Raw genomic sequence first — 21,711 nt, forward strand, 5'->3', positions numbered from 1 at the left:
AGTATCCGGTCGTGTGTGTGTGTGTGTGTGTCAGTGTAAACTACTTGTACCTGATGTTGACAAAATCTTATCGAAACGTTGTACATTTGTTATGTTAAACTTGTATTAAAGTTTTCTTCATTACCCATTCATGCCGTCTCCAAGCAATATTAGTTTCAAAGTGGGTTCCTCGTCATCGAATTTGAAGTCCAACTACATAGCTTACTCGAAGTTAAGTCGAAGTTGTTTTTAGTGACTAGGTCTATTATTTATTCTATCAGTGGTAAATTTACAATCTAGAGATACTACATCGTATTGTATTTCATTGAAACTCCCCCTGTTGTGTAAGAAGACTTTCTTCAGTACACATTACCACATATTTTACACAAATAAACCCTGGATTTTAAGACCACCTGTGTTGCAAAGCCACATTTGCACAGTAGAGTTTTTTGTCAGGTTCTAGATAATTGACTTGCATACTGACTGAGAGCTCCCTAGTTAGTATGCACTTCCGCTTCCTTGTGAACAAGTATGCGTTAAAGATTTTAGCTTTCAGGTACAGCAGGACATTGAAGTTGCATTAATTTACGTCAAAGGAAACAAACACACAACTCGCGATTCTTGGAAGCTCCTGTAAGCTTCTGAGACCAGGAACATTTTGTTTGTTTGTTTTATAATGGCACGCGTGAATCTCTTGGCTTACGTCCGGCTCGGCGGAAGGGTCTTTCTTTCGTAATTGCGGACCTGCGAACGTGTGAAACACTGTTGGTATTTCGCGGTAAACAGATTGGTGATAGCAAATTGTGTAGCTTTGAACTAGACAACGACATCGTTGATATCACATCGCCATAACTTTGAAATGCCCGTTGAGGTATTTTATTTGTATCTTGCATCTGGTAGACATTTACCGGTCTTTTGTTTTATTTACCTAGTGTATTGGTTAATGTCATAAACTAAATTAACTGGTTAGTTTTGACCAACTTAATTAGTTATCTGACAAAAATGCTGAAGTTAAACATGACAGTTGCAAAAACTAAACAGTTATCGGGTTTCATTAACCGGAAACTGATTGGTTATTTCGATCAATCTATTTTAGGAGTGATAAGCTATAATGTCACTTGCTCAATGTAAACGTGACATGAGGACAAGGCAGTTACAGAATCAATGGTGAGTTCATACACAATACTAGAAATAATATACACACAGAAATCACAAACAACGAATGATGCTAAGTAGACTGAGAAGTTAATAATTGTGGTAAACATTATCACAAAAAATACCAAAAAAAAAAGAGCTAGCAAGTTGAACAAATAACTAGATTTGTATATGAACCTTTTGTTTTACTGAGAGCTTTACACTTTGTTTTTCGTAATGTACTATTGCAGGATATAGTTTCAAATGTCATGTATTATTCTTCACAATTCAGCCAAGCTGTTTGGTCACCTTCTAACATTCTCAATTTTTACATTAGCCCACACAGCCTCAAGAATGTTCATGTTGGGACTTTGCAGGCCAAGCTATGGTTGCGAGTATTCCACCGACCTATTTACCATTTACTGTATGATTGGGGTTACTGTCTCGCTGGAAGGTGAATCCCCTGCCCGATGAGTCGTACTTAAAAATCTGAGAGAATTGCATGACTTATCAGAAGCTGATTTGTGTAGCTCTGTCACTGCTGGCTGAGACATAGCCATAAACAATACTGATCCCCACCGTGCTTCAAGAAATTGTCGTTAATTGTTCCCGAGCAATTCAAACTTGGGATCATCTTTAAAAGAGTACACGTTTCTAGCTTTGCTCATTCCACTATTTGTGGTCCTGTACTCATGTTAAACATGTGGTTGGGTTACATCCTAGCAGTAGCAGTTTTTGAGCAACCACACGTTCATTGAGACCACTTCGTATTAAAGTCTACCTTACTGTTCTCAAGTTAACATCCACACCTGTTTTTACAGCAAAGTTGTTGGTTAGATCTGTACTCAACGGTTGTATAACTCATAAAAGACTTGTCTTTAGGTATTTTAACATCCAATTTGGAGAGTTTCGGTTTACTATTTCGGCCACTTCTATTATTAACAGTGCCAATTTAACGTGCCCTCTGCTGAGTCTTACATACATCTTCTACTGGAACGTGGAGTGTCCTTGACCAGCTAAAACTGATTTCTTTATGGTTATACCATGGTATTTCAGTCTTGGGAGCCATCATGGGATTGCATAATACTATATTCGGCATAATATGACTGTCTTTAGCTTCAGAGGCCATATAGTGCTATGATACTTTCTGATTGGTTGGAAGACAATCCATCAAGGTATAAACTGTCGTGGCATTCAGGCATGCTGCTTTAACACTTGAACATTGGTCAAGAAAGTCATTAAGTGCCTTTTGCTTTAGCTCAGTGGTGAAATTCTCAAAAAAAATGTAGAGGTACTCAGCTGGGTGAAGTGGACCTGTTTTTGAAAAAGAAAAAATATGTAAGTGTAGAAAACGACAAAGCAGCTTAAATAAGTTCCGGTGTTAGTACCGCTTTAAGTACCGGCAGAATTTCACCCCTGCTCTAGCTACATATTGTCTGGGTCATTGTCATAAGGTATTACCTTCAGCTTCCCATGGGAAAGATTTCTGTAAATTTATACATACTGTGTGAAAGTAGACAGTGATCTTTTTTGACCGTTAGTTCAGGTAATGTCTTGATGATATAATCTCCCTCATTTTGAGATGGGAATGACCAACAGTCATGTGGGTAGCGTTATTGTTTCATGTACAAAATGCTATGTTTTCTCAGTCTGGAATCTATTTTACAGATTTGGAGATCAACAACTTCATTGACCTCAATTTCTCATTAAATACACAGATATCTCTCTAGTAAAGGTGCTGTTCATTGCCAATAAATATTTCAGATTGTGTTAAGTGTTAAATAAAGATCGTTTTATTTTGTTGTACGTTATTTCCAGCCTTTCGTTCTCATAACTCAGTCAGAGAATTCAAATTTATTCTATAATACATTTTCTGTTGGACCTCTATTATTCTGGATTTGCTTAGTAAAGTACTGAGCTATCCATCAGTTCAAGGCTCGTAAGAGAGGTGCCGCTGATAGATTGACCACATACATGGATAACTTGCATTGTTTGCTTGGTAAAGCATACCCTTTCATCAAGGAGCTACCTACCTGGTGAGGCAATGAGGCTTCAATTAGGAATGAGAGACATTCTCACCCTAATGGAAACAGTTTCAGTAGCAACAAGGTTCAAAGTGGTAAATTTAGCTTGGTTGCAGTAGAGTAAAAAGCCAGCAGTGGCAGCTGCTGTGGTGATCCCTTGGAAGTAACCAAGACCAGTGGTAATACTAATTTTCCTCTGCCACCCTATATCTATGAGTGAGCACACAGTTGCTAACAGGTCTGAAGTTGCTGGTTGAGGATTGTGTAAGCAATCTGGATTCGTTGTAGCTACAGAAGCCCAGTTACATGTTGGTTGATTATGCTGTTGTTTTTAGTTGGACCAGATAGCCAGTGGCTTAGGCAACAATATTTTGCTGTCACAGATACAGGTAATGAATGTCTAATTAAACAACCACTACCCATGTTTTCTAGGAGAATTAACCAGTGCTGAGATACATTTAGATGTTAAATTACAGAATCGTACAGCCATCAGAGCGTACACAGACATCTTCAGTAGTGAATGTCGGGAAGAAGGATCATCCAGTGAATAAGCTCAGAATTGGTCAAATCTGGATAGAAGCATAAAATTTCGTATATTTGTAGTTTTCCATATGGAGATTCGTATAAAAGCAAAACCCTTTTAATATATTGGCCATAAAGACCTTATTTTTATGTTTAATAATGAAATTGTCTGCTTGACAGAATGTGCTAGGAGTCTCATCTTCAAAAGATCAATATGACTAAAAATGTGTTTCTTGCTTTATTTTCAGTTTCAAATATTTAAAATAATTTATTCAATATTTTCAATATATTTGATAATTTAGGAGACTTGAAATAGTATTGGAGTTCCTAACCTCTATAGAGCAGATCTTAGCTAACTTTTCTAAGTTCATGCATCCTCACAAGCCATTTTTGTTCGGATTTTTTTTTTTTTTTTAAGATTTAATTGGTTGTGATGTTGGATTCACTGGGCCTTGTACAGTGGGTACAAACTGATCTTTTGTGATAGTCTCAGCTGATCTGATCTCTGTGTATAACTTTAGTAGTTTAGACAGGCCTTTCTTTCTTGGGATAGCATGGATAATGAAAACCACTTCACGATCAACCCCACTGGGACACAGAGCAAGTGAAATTGCTGTTCCATGGAACGAATCCTTTGCAGTTATTGAACTGAGACTGTGGTCAATGTTATCAACATTTTCCATCATGAACAATCTTTCTCTTAGTTTTGATGGAGACACACAACCTCTTCTCTTTCATATTGGGCACACACTATTTTTCAGATCAGCAGATAGGTGCATGACCCTATCATATGAGGTAGTCACAGTTGATGACATTTGTCAACAAGGTCCTTTTTACGAGTTTCTACATGTATAACAAGTGCTATGAAGATAGCTAGAGATGTTTCTCTATCAGTACTATGTCACACTGTAGATGTAAATGCTGATCTCTTATGTTTTATGACATCAAAAATGATGAGTTCAGCAGGCACAAGTGCTGCACTTGGTCCAGTGTTTTGTTGATCAGTCTGTATTAAACTCAGCCCTTCCAGTATCATCTTTATATAATTGAATTCAAGGAATCAGGCACAGCTTTTTGATGACAATCAGGCCCAAATGAGCCATGAAATTCCTCTGCCTTCTTCAAAATTTCTCTTTGGGTGATTTTTGCAGCTTTTGCTAGAACCATGTTCTCAGAGTCGTAGCTGTTTTCCTGGACAAATCACAAAGCAGTGCCAATGTCCTCATCAAAAGCCAAGAGTACTTATATTCTATCATTATATGCCATCAGCCCAGGTACATGAAAAAGGAGACGTTATTTAAGCCTTGTCGAGTTTATCCTGTCTGGAACACAAGCTTGTAACTGATGCAGACAGTAAGCATACGTTTAATTAAATCTGACAGTTTTACAGAAGGTGTTATCCCATCTTTTTTTTCTCTTCAATATAAGATGCTAATTCAGCCAGAGCAATACCTTCTGCCCACTCCTGACCACTGTCCTCTTTAAAGTCTTTCCACTTTTGCCCTCTTGATCTGTTGTACAGGGCTACCAAATATTTGTTGTGGGAGAATACATCTAGTCAATACATGTCACCTGGAACTAGTTTTGCCATTAGTTTGGTGTCATAAAGTTGTGTTACACACCATCTAACATTTTTATCCAGCTTCAAGGTTGATGTTGTGTGCAATTTTCCATCAGTCTTGTCACAGAAAAGGCACTTCTTCCACTGTTGCTCTTGATCCTACACTGGTACGTGTCTTCACAGGACTTGTATTTAAGGTATTATGATACTTCCTTTTCTGTGCACTTTCAAATTTCAGGTTACCAAATTTATTATAATATGACTTATGCCAAAAAGCTTTTCGGGCCTTTGGTGTATCTTGTATATCTTGTCCCTCCTTGAGTGCAGTTATATCACCTTGCATTGATACACACCCAGTGTCATGAAATTTCTGGCTATATTCTCGTACTCAGAACCATAACTTTGTATTCTACTATTTGTTGGACATACAAGATTTTCATCGCCCTGTTTCTGGAAGATAGCACAGAAGAGTCCAATTTGTAACCTGTCAAGGTCTTTCCTGGCTGATGTCCAGTTGTAGGTTTTCATTGTTGCTATGTAAGGACATTTTAATTGTCTACAGGCTTCTACAGTATATCTACACCACCAACACAAGCAAACTTCATAGCTTCACCTTTGTTTCTGTAAAAACACACAACACAATGAATACTAGACACCTGTAACTTTTGTCACCCACAGTCACAAAGCTTCTCCATTTATGATATGAATTTGTGATATTGTATGACAAGAAAAGTTATGTTGTAACACGTTTGTCATGGAACGTTTCTCCAGGAAACTGGGATGCAGATAAATGAGGTGCAGATTAGCGACGTTTTGATGTATTTATACATGACCACGGATACAACAGATACCAGATCCCTAAAATACACTTTCTTAAATATTTTAACCCAAGAACTAAACATTACATTTTATTTAACCAGGTATCTTGAAGATACTATGGAGACATTGTAGGCAAATTCATCCAGCCCAAGAACTCAACAGAAAACACGAGAATAAGGGCTTTTATGGGCAAGACCTAAAATGGGCCTTGCTTTTATATGAATGTCCATATGGAAAAACTACAAATGTACCAAATTTCATGCTTCTATCCAGATTTGGACAATTATTGTCATATAGGACAGATGAAGTAAGTAATGTGAGCAACAATTCCTGTTACAGAAACATGCCATTTCTTTCTTACTAGACCCAGGCTTTATCAGTCTAACAACTGGACAGTACTGATGGATTATAAGATAGCTGTGTTGGGTGTTGTCATGGAACTGAGGACAGTAGTCAGCCCAACTGGTCAAGCATGGGACCTAATGAGGCCTGGGGAAGAGAGAAATCCACAGGTGCAAGGAATATATTATATACAGGCAATATAAACATGAGTACGCATAATTTTAAAGAAATATCACTTAACCTGACAACAGGTTTAGCACTTTATGTGTTAAAGCAGTTGTTGAACAGAGAAACATTGTAACCAGGTTATTAAAGCTTTAAATCTCGATTTTTTAGCTTTATCCCTGCATGGTCTAACATGTACATCAGATGATTGTTTTACCATGCATTTGCTTTACTTTATATCTGGGAAGCAACTACTCCAAATTTCATATAATACTACTGTGAGTCAGTCGCATATATTATGTTAGTGACACTATATGTTGTATTGCTTTCAGCACTCCAGTAGAGAGATTGTTTTATGGTTTCCAGCTCCATCCTTCTTGTTTGTGGAAAGCTCAAAAGTTCAATTAGCCTTGTGAAGAATATTTTTGCTCCACAAGATTATGAATGCCTAACTAGCTCTCTTGCTATCTTTCGTGTAGGAACCATCTGTGGCTATAATGGTAACTGGTCCACCCTGGCCCTTAAATAGGTGATGACATGTTTTTTTATTATTTATCTCTGCTCAATCTCTACATTTCCTGTACAGGCTTATTCCTACAGATCACAGTGGTGCCAAACGTTATTTTGCATCAGGAAGTCTGAGATCTAGTGGCGTCAAATTATCTCAGTGGTAGCTGTTTGGTACTTGTACACCTATTACTGGCTCTGGGGGCAACTTTTAGCCATTTCTCTACTGGGTTAGTGTCTGTGGATCATTGTAGAGCTATAATGTCTCGATTGGAAAGGGCAATGGCTCAATGATTGAAAGCATAATCTTTACACTTCAAGACCTTAGTAAATGATTTTGCTTGTAAGTGCTATTGGTGTTCTATGATACTGCTGAAGGTTGTAAGGTGTAAGAAGACTGAAGAAATACAAATCACCTATTTAAGACTAGTCATAGGATGTACTCAGCCACCTCCGTCAATCTTATCCAGTTGTATAGCACTCGTACAGATAATCAGTAGTGTATAATCAAGGATGGTAGAACATAAGTAGGTGATACTGTTCCTCTCTATTTAATTTTACAGTCTTTCATTGCATTAATTCCTCTGGTAGCTCCAGTTACCGCGATGTTAACGTGTTTGATGAAGTTTAATTTTGTATCAAGGGTTATCCCAGGAAATAGCGCTGGAAATTGCAAATGGTCTGTCAACCTTTCATCTCTATATTTTGGAAGCCACCTTTATTAAAACACATAAACCTGTCCTTTACCACCAAAAAGAATTCCTATACAATCTACATGTCCTTCGGTAGGTTTGTGACATTTCCTGATTGGCTTAAGGCTGTGCCAATCAGTGATTGCCTTACCGGCCTACGTTTATCCGACTCATTTTATAAGCTGTACTATTTCCTATAGATCATTTTCCAGACGGTTCTGCTATGATTAGTGTCTGGCAAAAAACTTCAGCAGATATTTCCTCTCCAACATCTCAACCAACAATTGGTCCAGTTATCAACGCTATTTTCAAGTTTTGAACAACTCGACTTTCAAGATCTACATATCTACATGTGCCGATGTTTCTGTTTATCAACGGTATATGTTAAGATCTGTGCAAGAACTCAACTAACAGATGTTTCCGCATATAAAAGCTTTTCTTCAAGTTATGGTAATCATACAGTTGATTAACCGTAAATGATATCGCCCCCAAGCTCAAAGAGCGAACGTATTCGGTGGAGGGTATCAATTGTGAGTCGAGCACCTAACCGCTAGGGAATACCAATCTTAGGGATGATGAAGAATAGATATGTATATAATTTTACTACACTCATTATTTTGTTATTTTAGGGTAATAATGCATTCTTTGATCAGTAAAATGTCTGTTGCAAAAACGGCAATAAAACAACCTTTCTCGAAAAACTCTGGTTATGATCTCTTTTGTTTCCGTTTTATTAATGAACATCTTGCTTGTGATGAGGCTTATAAAATGCTGGAACAAAAGTAGATCGAGTTTGAAATATGTGTCGTACTCTGTCTTAATAAAAATGAATTGTAATTTTAATAGATACCTATACATGGTTGAGCAGTTGTCTGAGTTGATGGTGAAATTCGATCCATTAAATGCAAATAATAGTACTCTGTGCTAAAACTTGCGTATTTATTGAAACTGATATATATATGCAAACAACTTATACACGGCGTAATATACGATTATCACATATCCATGATATTACAGTACAGTTTAGGAAAATAGGTATATTCACATGTTACGTTGAGACCTTTAAAAGTAAAAACGATTTAAGTCATTATTGAATTTACAACATTAAGACATATAATTATGGAAACAGTCGCATGTTTACTATTCACTGTAGCATCTGGTAATAGATAAATACCCAGAAAAATTTTCATTATTACTATTATTTTCAATTTTAGGGTTTCATGTCACCCCAAAGATCGGACTCATCTGTCCAGAAAGCTGTATACTTATCGTGGTTGGAGCGATCATTGGTCTACTACTTTTCTACACCGGATTGGAGCGGGTCGGACCTCTGACCCCCAATGTCTTTTTCCTGTACATGTTACCACCAATTATCCTGGACGCTGGCTACTTCATGCCCAATCGTCTCTTCTTCGATAACATGACATCAATCTTGTTGTATGCTGTAGTTGGCACTGTTTGGAATGCCTTAACCATTGGATTCTCTTTATGGGGTGTCGGACTAACTGGACTTTATGGAGTAGACATGCCCCTTCTTGACACACTATTATTTAGTTCTATAGTATCTGCTGTTGATCCCGTAGCAGTGCTGGCTGTTTTTGAAGAGATCCATGTGAACGAAGTATTGTATATCTTGGTGTTTGGGGAGTCTTTACTGAACGATGCTGTCACAGTGGTAAGTTTTTTTTTTGGTACGTTACGTGAAACATTTCGAAAAAGGTAACCTCACAGGCTACATGATTTACTTCATCTAATAATTACAGTTTCAAGCTTGGTCAATTAAATAGTTATAAATAGACAGTGAGAAAATAGACAAAATTACTATTTGCTCAAGTATGTCTTTATAAGCATTGAGATTTATAAATATTTTAGTTAGATTAGTCTTTAGGATTAAAACTTGTCAATCAGAGATTTCTTTTATATTTTAGTTAGGATTTTAGGCACTCCATTGATGTGAATTTAAAACTTGTCATTTTCTTCCCTTTCAAAAAATGAGAAATTAAGCCACATGAGAAATGCTTTTCAACTATAAAAGTTAACAGGTGTTTCGATATTGTTGTTTCACAACGGTAGTAACTTTTAAAAACATATTGGTTAAGAATAGATAAATACACAATACTGTGTAATTTATAAGCTTAAATCCACAATAACGGAACACTAAATATATATAGATAGATAGATACAAGTTTCGACACTTTCACGTGTCTTTTTCAGCTCAAGGTTTGACAAACATCGAGCATAAAAGTCTTTGTTATTGCAGTACTGCGCTCGGAACTGGCATGTTTGATTTAAAGAAACAGATACAGATGCATTTCTAATACATTAGCAATTTGTGGAGGACCTTATTTTTTTCCAAACACTATAAAAATCTTTGATATATATATATATAACTGATTCGCATCTTACCGTAGAAGAATCTATTAATATCGCAACAATAGATCTGTACTATCTGTTTTGCAAAGCTTAAAAACACTTATAACCCTATTCACACAGGTGAGGGTAAGAGTACGCATGCCACGACCTTTTACAAAGTGCCATTCAACACAGTATCATATATTTGATGTCAGAATCATCAACTACTCATTTTACCATACAATGCTGACGTAGCTGACATTCCTTCTCCATTAGACCGACATCGTGCACATTCGGATAACTTGCTATAGTTTTCGGCAGATCTGTATAAACAGTTGTATGGGTCTGTCGAGAAATATAATTCACAAATAGCTTACACTAAAATATGCATTAAGAAAGAAAAAAAACTTTCTAACATTGAATTTGATATTTACCCGTAAGTTACTGTCATTTGAATATTTGTGTTGCGGTGAACCTAGGGAGAAACTTTGCGAGTTAAAATAGTGTTACGTATCTTCATAACCTGTTCAACAAATTTTAGAATATGGGTGTTTACCAGGCGAATGGTTCATTACAAGCAGTAAGATGAAACTGATATGGTAGGCTGACCAGTCATTCATTGTCATGCAAAATTCTGTTCTTGCGGTTGGTTCATTGTCAGTAGTACGATGGAAAAAATTTCAAAAATGGCTGGCCATTTTCCTAATGAAAAGGCCGTCTAGGCACATCAAGTTTGTAAAAAACAAAACAAAGCAGAACACTGAAATTATTTAGAACCGAAGAAAAAACCTTGCATTTATTGATTATGACTGTGTTGTTTTCGTACGTAGAATGAACCTCGTCGACTTTGTTATAGGTATGCTAACTAAATAACTTAATAGAAACGCTTGAACGTGTAAAACTTTAAGATACCACTGGCCATGTACGACGACACGGGAATAATAAATGACAATAATGTTATTGTTCAAAAACAATATCGGAGCGTACCTGACGTGTAAGAAAAACCTTTTTAGAGACTATCGATTTCCTGCCTTTCGTCAAGGTAATACTTGCCACACTGACGTCAAAGACGGCACGTGATCTTGTTCTGTTAACTCGAAACGTACACTAAAAATTGTAAAGGTTGTAATATTAAGAGTAAATCCACTTTTTATAATGAAGAAATAATTATGCTTTTTCTCGCAATTGCGTAATACGAAAAACACGTACTCGAAAAAAATTATTTATAAATATATTCAAGTAAGGGTATATAGTTAAATTATTCAATGTAACTTTTGTATTTAAAAAGTATATATTATATATTGCCTGTCTAAATATTAACAGATATGTCCAATACATTTAAACTGTTTAAAATCCATGCCAATTTTTATTGTATATTTATGCATAAGCCTATACGTATGTGTGCGCGTAATATTCATAAGTGAAGTACTCCGTTTTTACTATTCCAGGTTTTATATCACATGTTCGAAGGTTACACGGAAATGGGTCAAAAAAATATTTTGCCAATCGACTATTTAGCTGGAGTGCTATCATTCATTGTTGCTTCGCTTGGAGGCGCTTTACTTGGTGTTGTATGGGGTATTCTCGCGGCTTTTCTATCAAGATTCACTCATCACGTGCTGATTATAGAGCCATTGTTTGTATTCGTGCTGGGATATCTCTCGTACCTCACCGCAGAACTATTTCATTTGTCTGGAATCGTAGCGTAAGTACAAAAGTTGCCGATATATAAAATCTAAACTGTAGTCAACACAATCTTGATATTTAATAATATACGTAACAAGAACTGGTATTATGTATTTTTAATGAATTTATTTAAACCATTTCTCGAAGAACATGCATTGTTTTTATTTACCTAACTTAAAACTTCGAGAACACTCGGTATGTGTATGTAAAAAGTCTCACTCTGGGTAATTATAATTTACTTTAAAGGGTCGTTATGAGTTTGACACTTCTAATCAGAAAAATAGGACTTGTATACATGTTTTATTTTCGTTTCATTTTACCAAAGTTCTATCGTACCCTAATGGTTATCGTGCCGAACTGTGAATCATGTTGCTGAAAAACACTTTCCAGTTTTCGGGGCCGTGGATAAGTGAGAGATGGCCAAATCCCACTATTCAACTAGAATAACTCGAGCATTCGCTGTGGGTGCTGTTCTCTAGCAGCATTCCCGCTAGTCCAAAATTAGGGAATGCTAACGGAAATGGCCCTTGTGAAACTTTTTGTTTAAATATAACGAAAAGAGAATTATGCTGTTATTTGATTCTTTTTTATATGCTTTTCAAATGAAACAATTTTTTGTACAGTTTAATTTGAGTAGAAACGAAATAATAATCTTGTGTACATGTTGTGTAGCCAATAAGTGAAAACAAAGATCTAATATTGCTTAAATGTTACACTCAGTCTGAAAGTGTAATTAAACTAATCGCAGCGTCACATGTAACAGAAAAAAGTTGTGCTGCCACTGCTGGCTGCTGCTCAAGCAGGCTGCTGTATAAAGTCATTTTATATTATGAGTATTACATGGCTTCTTCTCAATATCTGTTACATCTACCGAATTTTCCCCTGCACTTGACTTTCTCAACAACGCACTGCATCAGTTGTTGTTTATCAAGAGACAGCACGATAATTCAGTTTTAACATAATATAATATGCATTATCAACAGATACAAGTAATATAAATTCTGATTTTGAAAGTGAAGCTCTGTAATTCTTTACCACATAAAGTTGATCCAGCCTGTTAACAGTTTCTACTAGAGATGTACGGGTAGTAAAATTTGGCGGAGTACCGGGTCCGGGTACCTGGTCACTAAGCTTCGGCCGGGACCGGGGACTTCCCTTGCTCCCCCCCCCGAAACAACAACATACACAAAAATTAGAAACAAAAACAAAATTGACGTTTATTACATTTAACCGAATAATCACCAACAGAACATTCAAGTTTTACTTTCAACTTTCAATGCCTAGCCCCAGCTTCTCAAACCCTAACCCCTATTGTTCCCCAAACCCCCACATTTCCCAGAAATCCACTTCTGAAGCCATGCCTGTTATTAACCCTTATTGTTCTCTGAATCCCCATCTCCGACTTTCAGCGGGAGGTTAGTTTTTGTCGCTCGGAACACTTTATTTTTTATTAACTAAACCAATTAATGACCGTATCTTTCAGTACCGCGTTAGTTACCACAAAGATTAGGGCTTAGATGCCTACATTCGACACTCGGCCGGAGCTGAGTATTGCCGGGTAGCCGAATATCTGGCCGGGTACCCGTGCATCCCTAGTTTCTACACTAAATTAGTGGGCGTTTATTCATAAATTTTAATGATGCAGTAATTGATTGATAAACAAGCTGATATGTTGTTTTATAAACTCCAATAAAGATACTCTATTAAATATTTGCATTTACAAGTTTGCTAAGAATTTAAAGAGTCCGTGCAAAAGTGTTACGTTTTATACCTCTTTAAGTTATGCTTTATTTTTAAACTAATTAGAAAATAATGTGAGATGAATGAAAACAATATCACCGAGGAGCTGCGCTTTTGCTTCTTGAAATTAAAGTACAAAAATGAATGGATAAGTCTCGGTAAATCAGAACTATTTTAAAATTGGTGATAAATGCATATTCTATAAATTTTAAGTAGTATCGTTAAATTGTACAAGTTAAATTAGGGAACACATCACATGGTTATTATAATTTTTAACGTTTCAATATTATGTAATTTAGCAAATAATATTTAAATGATGTGTACCCTGCATAACGTAACTTTCGGTAATTTGTCTACATAAAATGAGTGAAAACAAACAAACTTTAAGTGCTGTACAAATAATTTATATCGTTACATTGCTGCATGTGATTGATGTAAAACCAGAAATTTATGAAATGCTAATGATAGTCTGATGCACATTAATTGAATAGAGAGCATTTTTAACAGGAGGTGAGGTTTCGCCGGTACTCGCCGGAAGTCAATATATATATATTTTGCCCGATGAAGGCTCTGGTAAGAGGGCCTAAAGCTCACAATAAAAGTATTTTAACATAGAGAAAAGTCCGATTGTAATTCCACAATGTCAAAGTTTTCTGATTTTAATTAATTTAATTAATTAGTTAGTGAATCTATTACCGCGTAGTCTATCGAGTACTGAGTATTTTATTAGTTTTTGATTTTTCTCGTAGAAATTAAGACATTCTGTAATTGAGAGTTTAGTTTTAGTTGTGAGTTAGGCTTATCAACATACAAAGCCTGTTGAACTCGTGGGTTATGGTCAGAGAAATAAGTCACTTTCTTATCGTTTAGTAGAATGGACCCGTTTCAGTTTTGTTTGTTTGTTTTTGAATAACGCACAAAGCTACACGAGGGCTATCTGCGCTAGCCGTCCCTAATTTAGCAGTGTAAGACTAGAGGGAAGGCAGCTAGTCATTACCACCCACTGCCAACTAATTGTGGAATTATAACGCCCCCACGGCTGAAAGGGCGAGCATATTTTGGTGTGACGGGGTTTCGAACCCGCGACCCTCAGATTGCGAGTCGAGCGCCCTAACCACCTGGCCATGCCGGGCCGCTTTAGTTTTACCAAGTAATCAAAAAAAGATTCAACCCAACGATAGAAACTGTTACAACAATACTCATCGGTTAAAGTCAGCCAAGTTTAATATTAACATTTCAAATATTGAAACTTGCGGTTTAATATTAATAAGGCTCATTCTTCTTACACCGAAGTATTCAGATAACTTAGATTACAGCAAGTATTTATGCTAACCTGATTAGTATAGACAGTATACATCTCACAGTTGATTCGGCAGTGTGATTAAAATTGTTTATGCATGTGTGTATTGGGAATGTGACAGGCTTTTAACCTCAAGCTCTAAAAATGTAAATTGAGGTTGGTAAAGACAACCATATCATTGCTAGAGGGGGAGGGGGATATGTTTCGTTTCGCACGTGTTGATTCTTTTTTTATCAATTTAAGTATAATAATAATAATGATTTCTGCTATGTGAAAAGAAGACTGTACTCTTTATAGCAGGTTTTATGGAACTTAATGTTACTGAATATAAGTAATTGTGCATGACGAAACATACATTTATAATATTAGCTATACGAATATTTTTATCAAGTTATTTATCCCACACAACATTGAAACTCGTAATACACGGTTATATTACTTTGACCAGAAACTACACCCACTATGTATATTTATAACTGACGTTTATTATCACTCTGGGTGAGTGAAACTACCTCATTTCTAACGTCACGAAAGGTGTAAACAAAACAAATATATGCTGAAAACCCCGAGCAAGCGATATTTCCGTTGACACTGAGGTAACATTCCCTACCAAATGCCTTGCGGATCTTCTCGGATTTACACAGAACATGGAAAAACCCAAAAGCCGTTAAAAAAAACTCCGATATCCGTGAAAAAATCGCACCCTTCAAGTATTTTCGAATCAAGTTAACAAATAAAAGGCTTATTTTTTCAAAATACTAAGGTTAGTGTTAATCACAATAATTGTTGCCAGTTTTTTCTTTCGTCTTTAACTTTCAAACGATCCACTGTGTTAAAACAAATTCGACAACTTAACCTTCTAAAACAATCAAAATCACAGGTCGGTTATAACTTGAATCATCTATTATCACCAATTTATTCGTATCACCAGGGGTTTATTAACAAATAGCCTTACAACGCTTGGGCCTAGAGCGCAACAATTTGAGGGGCGCAACAACAAAATTCAAATAAATTTATCTTTGAAAAACTTTCCCCTAAAATGCACCCCTCAAATTGTTTAGTTTTAATATTCCTTCCTGGTGAAGCATTCGATAAAGAAGGGATGCACCTGAAATTGTAAACCTAGAGCGCCAATTAACCTCAATACGCCCCTGCATATAACATTCACTTGGCACGATAAATGATTTAAGATTGCTCAGGTATAAAAGACTATTTCTTAGTTTTTCGGAAAACAAAAATTATTATTGTAAGTATTAAAAAAAAGGGGGGGGGAGCCCTGGATGATAATGCCACCTTGTATTTGTGAACTGGTTATATATTCTGCTTGCTTTGTGCAAGTGGGAACATACATTTCAAACTTCTTGAGACGGGAAGTGCATACTTTATAAAATGTTAAACTTTAGAACAGGCGTCAAAGTCTGAATATTAAAGTCACTCTGTTAAAATATTTAACTTTACTGGTCAGTTGTGTTGCTCTAAATTAATAGTAGTAGTGAATAAAGTGAATTACTTCAATAAATAAGATTGTCCCCTCAGAAACACACACACACACACACACACACACGTTGCAGTCAATATGGAAAAAAAACAAACTTGAAGTCCTTATTTATAACTACTTTCTATTGAGAAATGTTTCTAAGGAAAACTTTTTCGGTTAAATTGCCATTAACTTTTGATCAGTTCCCGGTAGGTCAGGGATAAGTTTACGGACTTGCAAAGTTAAGATCAGAGGTGCAATTGGACGGAGTGCATATAGCTCATGGTGTAGCTTTGCTCTGAAACGAACAATTTTTGTCAAAAACAAGTTTCTTACATAGATCACAATTAGGAAGTGGTAATGTTTAACAAGTTGAAGCGTGTGAATGTATAAATAAGTATATTTATATGTAAAGTAAACGTAGGGTGATATCCTTAAAAAAATTGTCCGTTAAATTGGTGAAACAGTTTACATATTTGGTCTCTGTGGTAAAATTATAATAATACCTTAGCTTTTACATTTCTTACGTTACCTCGTATAAACAGTAATATTTGGAGCTTTTTCTGCTCTTGTTTAAATTTTGTACAATAGCATATCGTTAATATTTTGAATTACTTTTTAGGCTGACGTTTTGTGGAATGACCATGAAGAATTATGTAGAAGAAAACATATCGTACAAATCTCATATCACCTTAAAGTACACAATGAAGATGCTAGCTAATACATCGGAAACTATTATCTTTCTTTTCCTTGGTGCATCAACTGTGAATGAAAACCACGATTGGAATACGTGGTTTGTCATCATGACAATATTGTTTTGTTCAGTCTACCGATCGATTGGTAAGTGTGACCACGTGCTTTGATGTAATTCTTATATAGTTAAATCTCATTTTGATATTATTTGATATTATTAATTATTTAAACTATTAAGCCTTCTAATGGGCACGGCGTGGCCCAGTGGATTGTAAATCAATTAAGCTAAGAGTTCGTGGTTCACGTTCCTTTTCTTCCACAAACACACTGAGTTTGAGACCATGAGTGAGCTATAGGAGTTGGCGGTGGGTGTTGTTGACTAGCTGCCTACCCTTTAGCCTATCTGTTCAAAGTTAAATACTGCTATACACAGATGTGTAGCTCTGCAAGAAACTTCTGGAAGCCTTACAAACTGAATATTAGTACAGAACCTAGATGTAACAGTTATTACTATTGATAAAGCAAAGTACATGTACTTTATACTTACGTTTACTTCACTTTTAATATAGCATAATCTAACTTCACTGTTCAACTTGTCTGTGTTTATGTGTGCAGAAATTATATGTAAAAACTTTTTTATAATTTTTGTTTTTTGTGAAATCGAATATATCTAGAAAACTTAAACATATTTACAGAAAAGCTATCATAATTCATTTTATGTATGTTTAGACAGGTAGAAAAATGTATGATGCCGAAATATATTTTTAAGTTTTATTCTTGGATAATTCTGTGTTACAAGAAGCGCTTTTTCTGAAAATAGATAAACCAACCTTAAAGCTAACCAAGTTTATAAAAATGCACAATCCCCATAATTATGCCATAAATTAACCATATAATTATACAGTTGTGAAAAATTCTGTTTCGCAAGGTGAATAAAAACACTCTAAGAACAATCTAATTTCTAATGCTTCACAGAAAGAATGGTTGTGTAAAAAGTAACGTTCTTTCAATATGTGAGCGATGAGTTTATGAACTTGTAACAATAGAATCCTAGGTTCGATTCCTCGCTATGGACTGAGCAAAGGTAGCCCATTGTGTAGCGTTGCGTCATAAAACAGTTTCATAGTGTGTATACAGTACTGTGCAAAAGTGTTAGGACAAAGTCCAAAAATTAGGTTTCAGGCTACTTTCAAAGAACAGTGAAAGGTAAATACAGATGAAACGTCAAAATTTTATTAATCTTCATACTTAGTGCAACAGAAACTCGGTGGAAGTGCTTGAGTTTCAGCAATCAGTTAATATTTTATGTGTCTCCCTTTTGATTTAATAACTGCAGATAGTCTTTCAAGCATTGTTACAAAATATTTAATCAAAGTGTCTTTTGGGATTTTACTCCAAGTGTCTCTATACTCCCATAAAGTTTCTCTGGGAGTAACTGTTGATTTGTCAAGTTTTTGAACTATCAAATCCCAGGTCTGCTCAATTGGATTGAGGTCGGGGCATTGTGGAGGACACTGCATCATTTGAATGACTCCAGCAGCTTTTTTCTTAGCTACGTAATTTCTTCATAGGTTGGACGAGTGTTTTGGGTCATTATCTTCTTGGTAATAGAATCATTTACAAATAATACGCAAACCCCTGGGTATACCATGATGGATCAGTATCTAATGGTACTTGGGCTGGTCCATTATTCCATCTATTTTGCAAATATCTCCAGTCGCCTCGGTAGAAAAACACTCCCAAGCCATCACACTGTCTCCCCTATGCTTCATACATTGAGGTAAGTATCTTTTACCTTTCTTCCGCCGGATGTACAACCTACGCTTTGAACCAAATATTTGAAACTTGGACTCATCCGTCCATAACGCCCTTTTCCAATCATCAACAGTCCAGTTTTTGTACTTTTTAGCAAATTTCAGTCTTTTGACAATATTTGGAGATCGAAGTAAAGGTTTTTTAACTGCTACACGACCAAATACTCCATTTTCGTTAAGTCTTCGTGATACTGTAGATCTGGACACTTTTCTGTCATTTGGTACACGGCCGTTTATCTCGTGCTTGAAATCGGTGGCAGTCTTCCTTCTGTCCCATAGGCTGCATACGCGAAGATACTTAATATCAGTATCATTGAGTTTAGGTGTTCTGCCTCTTTTCCTGTTTTCAAAGTTACTTGTCTCGGTCTCACGATCTAGGGTGTACATGACAGTGTTTGGGGAGCATTTCAAGTCTGCGCAATTTGTCAGAGAATCCAACCAGCATCACGTAAGGCTTTTATGCAAACTTTCTGTTTTACTGACAATTCTCTACGCTTTTTGGGCCGTAACAGGACAACAAAACTCGATAAATAGTGTTAAACACTGTTTTATCAAAGTTTATTTGTGGAGTGCTATGAAATTGATTTCTTCTAGCATATACCTGTACCATATGCTAGCTTCTTTCTATATAGTTAAGACACTGCACGGGGTACCATGACAGTTATTTCAGACCCTAAATTTGATCAGTATGTTCATTGAAGCAGAACCCTTATGACATGCCCTTCGTACAAGTATATGTGAATTCTAAAGAATAATAAGTATTCTCACCCTGGCCTAGTGAAGCACTACCATAGTGTTGAAATTTACATTTTAGAATGGCATGGAAGAATTAGCCCCATAAAATGGAAGGAATGACAAAATATTTTCTTGTCTTAACACTTTTGCTCAGTAATGTATATATTTATATAATATACTAGTATAAAAACCCGTCAAAAAGGACGGGAAACCATTGTTGAAAGATTAACGAAAATTATAGAATTTAACTAAAACGAATTTGTCTGTACTTTCAAAATGCACCTACTCTTCACGTATTTCATCAGTCTCGAAGTAATTCTTTAATCACCACATTTTTGGTAAAAGCTACGCAGAAAAATGAAATTTTTATCATGAACAAAAGTACTTTTGGACTCTGAAAGAGACTTAAATAGCATTCTTTAGCTTTTGCGTTGTATTTTAGGTCAGGAAGTAAAAACATAGTGCGGACATTCCGACACAAATTTTCAGCTCTTTCGACTGTACAAAGGATAAAAAGATATTTGGTAGTAATAAACTTTGATTTTTCTTTGTTTTAAACCCTTGTTGGTAATATATGTGTTAAAATAGCAAACTTACATTTATTTAGTAATTAACATTCATTCAACACTTAACTTTTTAAACAATGACCCTATAACGTTAATAATAATAGGCCTATTTGTAGTCTAATTTAAGCATTAGGATTAATACATAAGCGTAATTTAAGGCTTAGCTAAAACACTACCTGGTAAATTTTATTTTGCTTTTGGCTACAACTTAATGTCATAAAACTTCTGAATTAAACTATTTTGCTATTATAACATCCAAGTTATCAACAACAACAAAAAAAAAACAATGAAAATAAACCTTTTTAACAAATCAACATGAATATTGAACATTCAATATAAACACCATAGTTGGCCTAAGAACAATCGTGCGATCAAGACACACCGTAGTGTGTTGTGCAGCCAAAACAACCTGCAGGACAAACTGTATGTTATTAACGGGAGTGATAGTTAAGCGATTTTCCACTTTCTGTAACACGGACTGTGGTAATAAAAAATATTATATATTTACAATGAATATGTGGTCTATTGGACCTTTACCTCATATATCAAATTTAAAGACAATCCATTAAGAAATACCCGAGGTATAAAATTTCCAGTTTTGATTGAATTTCTTTCTCTTTTTTTCTTCGCACCGAAAATTTATTTGAAAGAAAAACATATTTAACTTTTATGGATTTTTTTTTTTAATTTGGTACACTCTTAGATCTTTTCAGCCTACAATTAGGAGTCTCATCTGGTGTAAATATAAGCCACATGTGCAAACTTATTCAACAAAAACCGCTCAAATTTAAGGAAAAAATTTGCGAACGTCTACAAAGAAGTCACGTGAGCTATCGGTCTAACATTTATACTGTAGCTTCGTTTAGGAGTAAAAGAGGACGATTTTAGTTTTTTACCATTCAGATTAAAGACTGCTGATTTAGAGCAGCAAAACTATAGGGTGAAAGCACGTGCAGATACACAGGTATAGGTTAGGTCAAGTAAACTAGATTAGCAGTTTCTAGCTACAGTTTTCAAAAGAATCGTACAGGTGGACCATTATTATTCATTATTCGTTGCCAACTTTTATGCACAAATTTGCTAGATTTAATGAAATTCGCCTAATTAAAGAGCGTTTAGCGTCACGTGATATTAGCTTAAGCAATTAGCGTAAATAATGATGCTTGATACGACTGTACCGAGTACATGCAGGTGATGACAATAAACTGTTAATCTAGATTCCATGGCGTTACTATAAAGGATGTTATTAATACTGTTTTAGAGAGGAAAGCTACCACCATATATTTTAAAGAATCTGGTTGGGTTTTGTAAAGTATAGGTCGGTTCCGAATAATAGGGTTTCGATCCTAAAGCTAATGTTGGCTACCATTGTGTGCCGCTTTTGCTTGCTGTGTAATCAAAAACACCTTGAGTGCTAAAAATAGGTGCGGTCACAAAAAGGATTGATCATGTGACTTAAAGGAATGAAATCAAAACTGGTGGCCACACTTATAGCGTTGATAATAATTTTACAGCAAATATTCATTAGTTTGTTTGTTTTTAATTATGCACAAAGCTACACAAGGGCTATCTGTGCTTTGCCCACCACGGGTATCGAAACCCG

At 35.6% G+C, this 21,711-nt stretch overlaps 1 protein-coding gene across 3 annotated transcripts in view; it reads left to right on the forward strand.

Moving 5' to 3' along the window:
* LOC106463078 (sodium/hydrogen exchanger 3-like) overlaps window positions 1-21,711 on the forward strand; it is a 76,638-nt gene that overhangs the window by 23,426 nt on the left and 31,501 nt on the right. For all 3 annotated transcript variants that reach the window (XM_022390485.1, XM_022390483.1, XM_022390484.1), the window contains exons 2-4: window positions 8,960-9,420; window positions 11,546-11,802; window positions 16,923-17,140. In XM_022390485.1, coding sequence (XP_022246193.1) covers window positions 8,960-9,420; window positions 11,546-11,802; window positions 16,923-17,140 — 936 coding nt within the window. The remainder of the gene's footprint in view (window positions 1-8,959; window positions 9,421-11,545; window positions 11,803-16,922; window positions 17,141-21,711) is intronic.

This window comes from Limulus polyphemus, unplaced genomic scaffold (assembly GCF_000517525.1).
Source record: "Limulus polyphemus unplaced genomic scaffold, Limulus_polyphemus-2.1.2 Scaffold1319, whole genome shotgun sequence".
Taxonomy (NCBI): domain Eukaryota; kingdom Metazoa; phylum Arthropoda; class Merostomata; order Xiphosura; family Limulidae; genus Limulus; species Limulus polyphemus.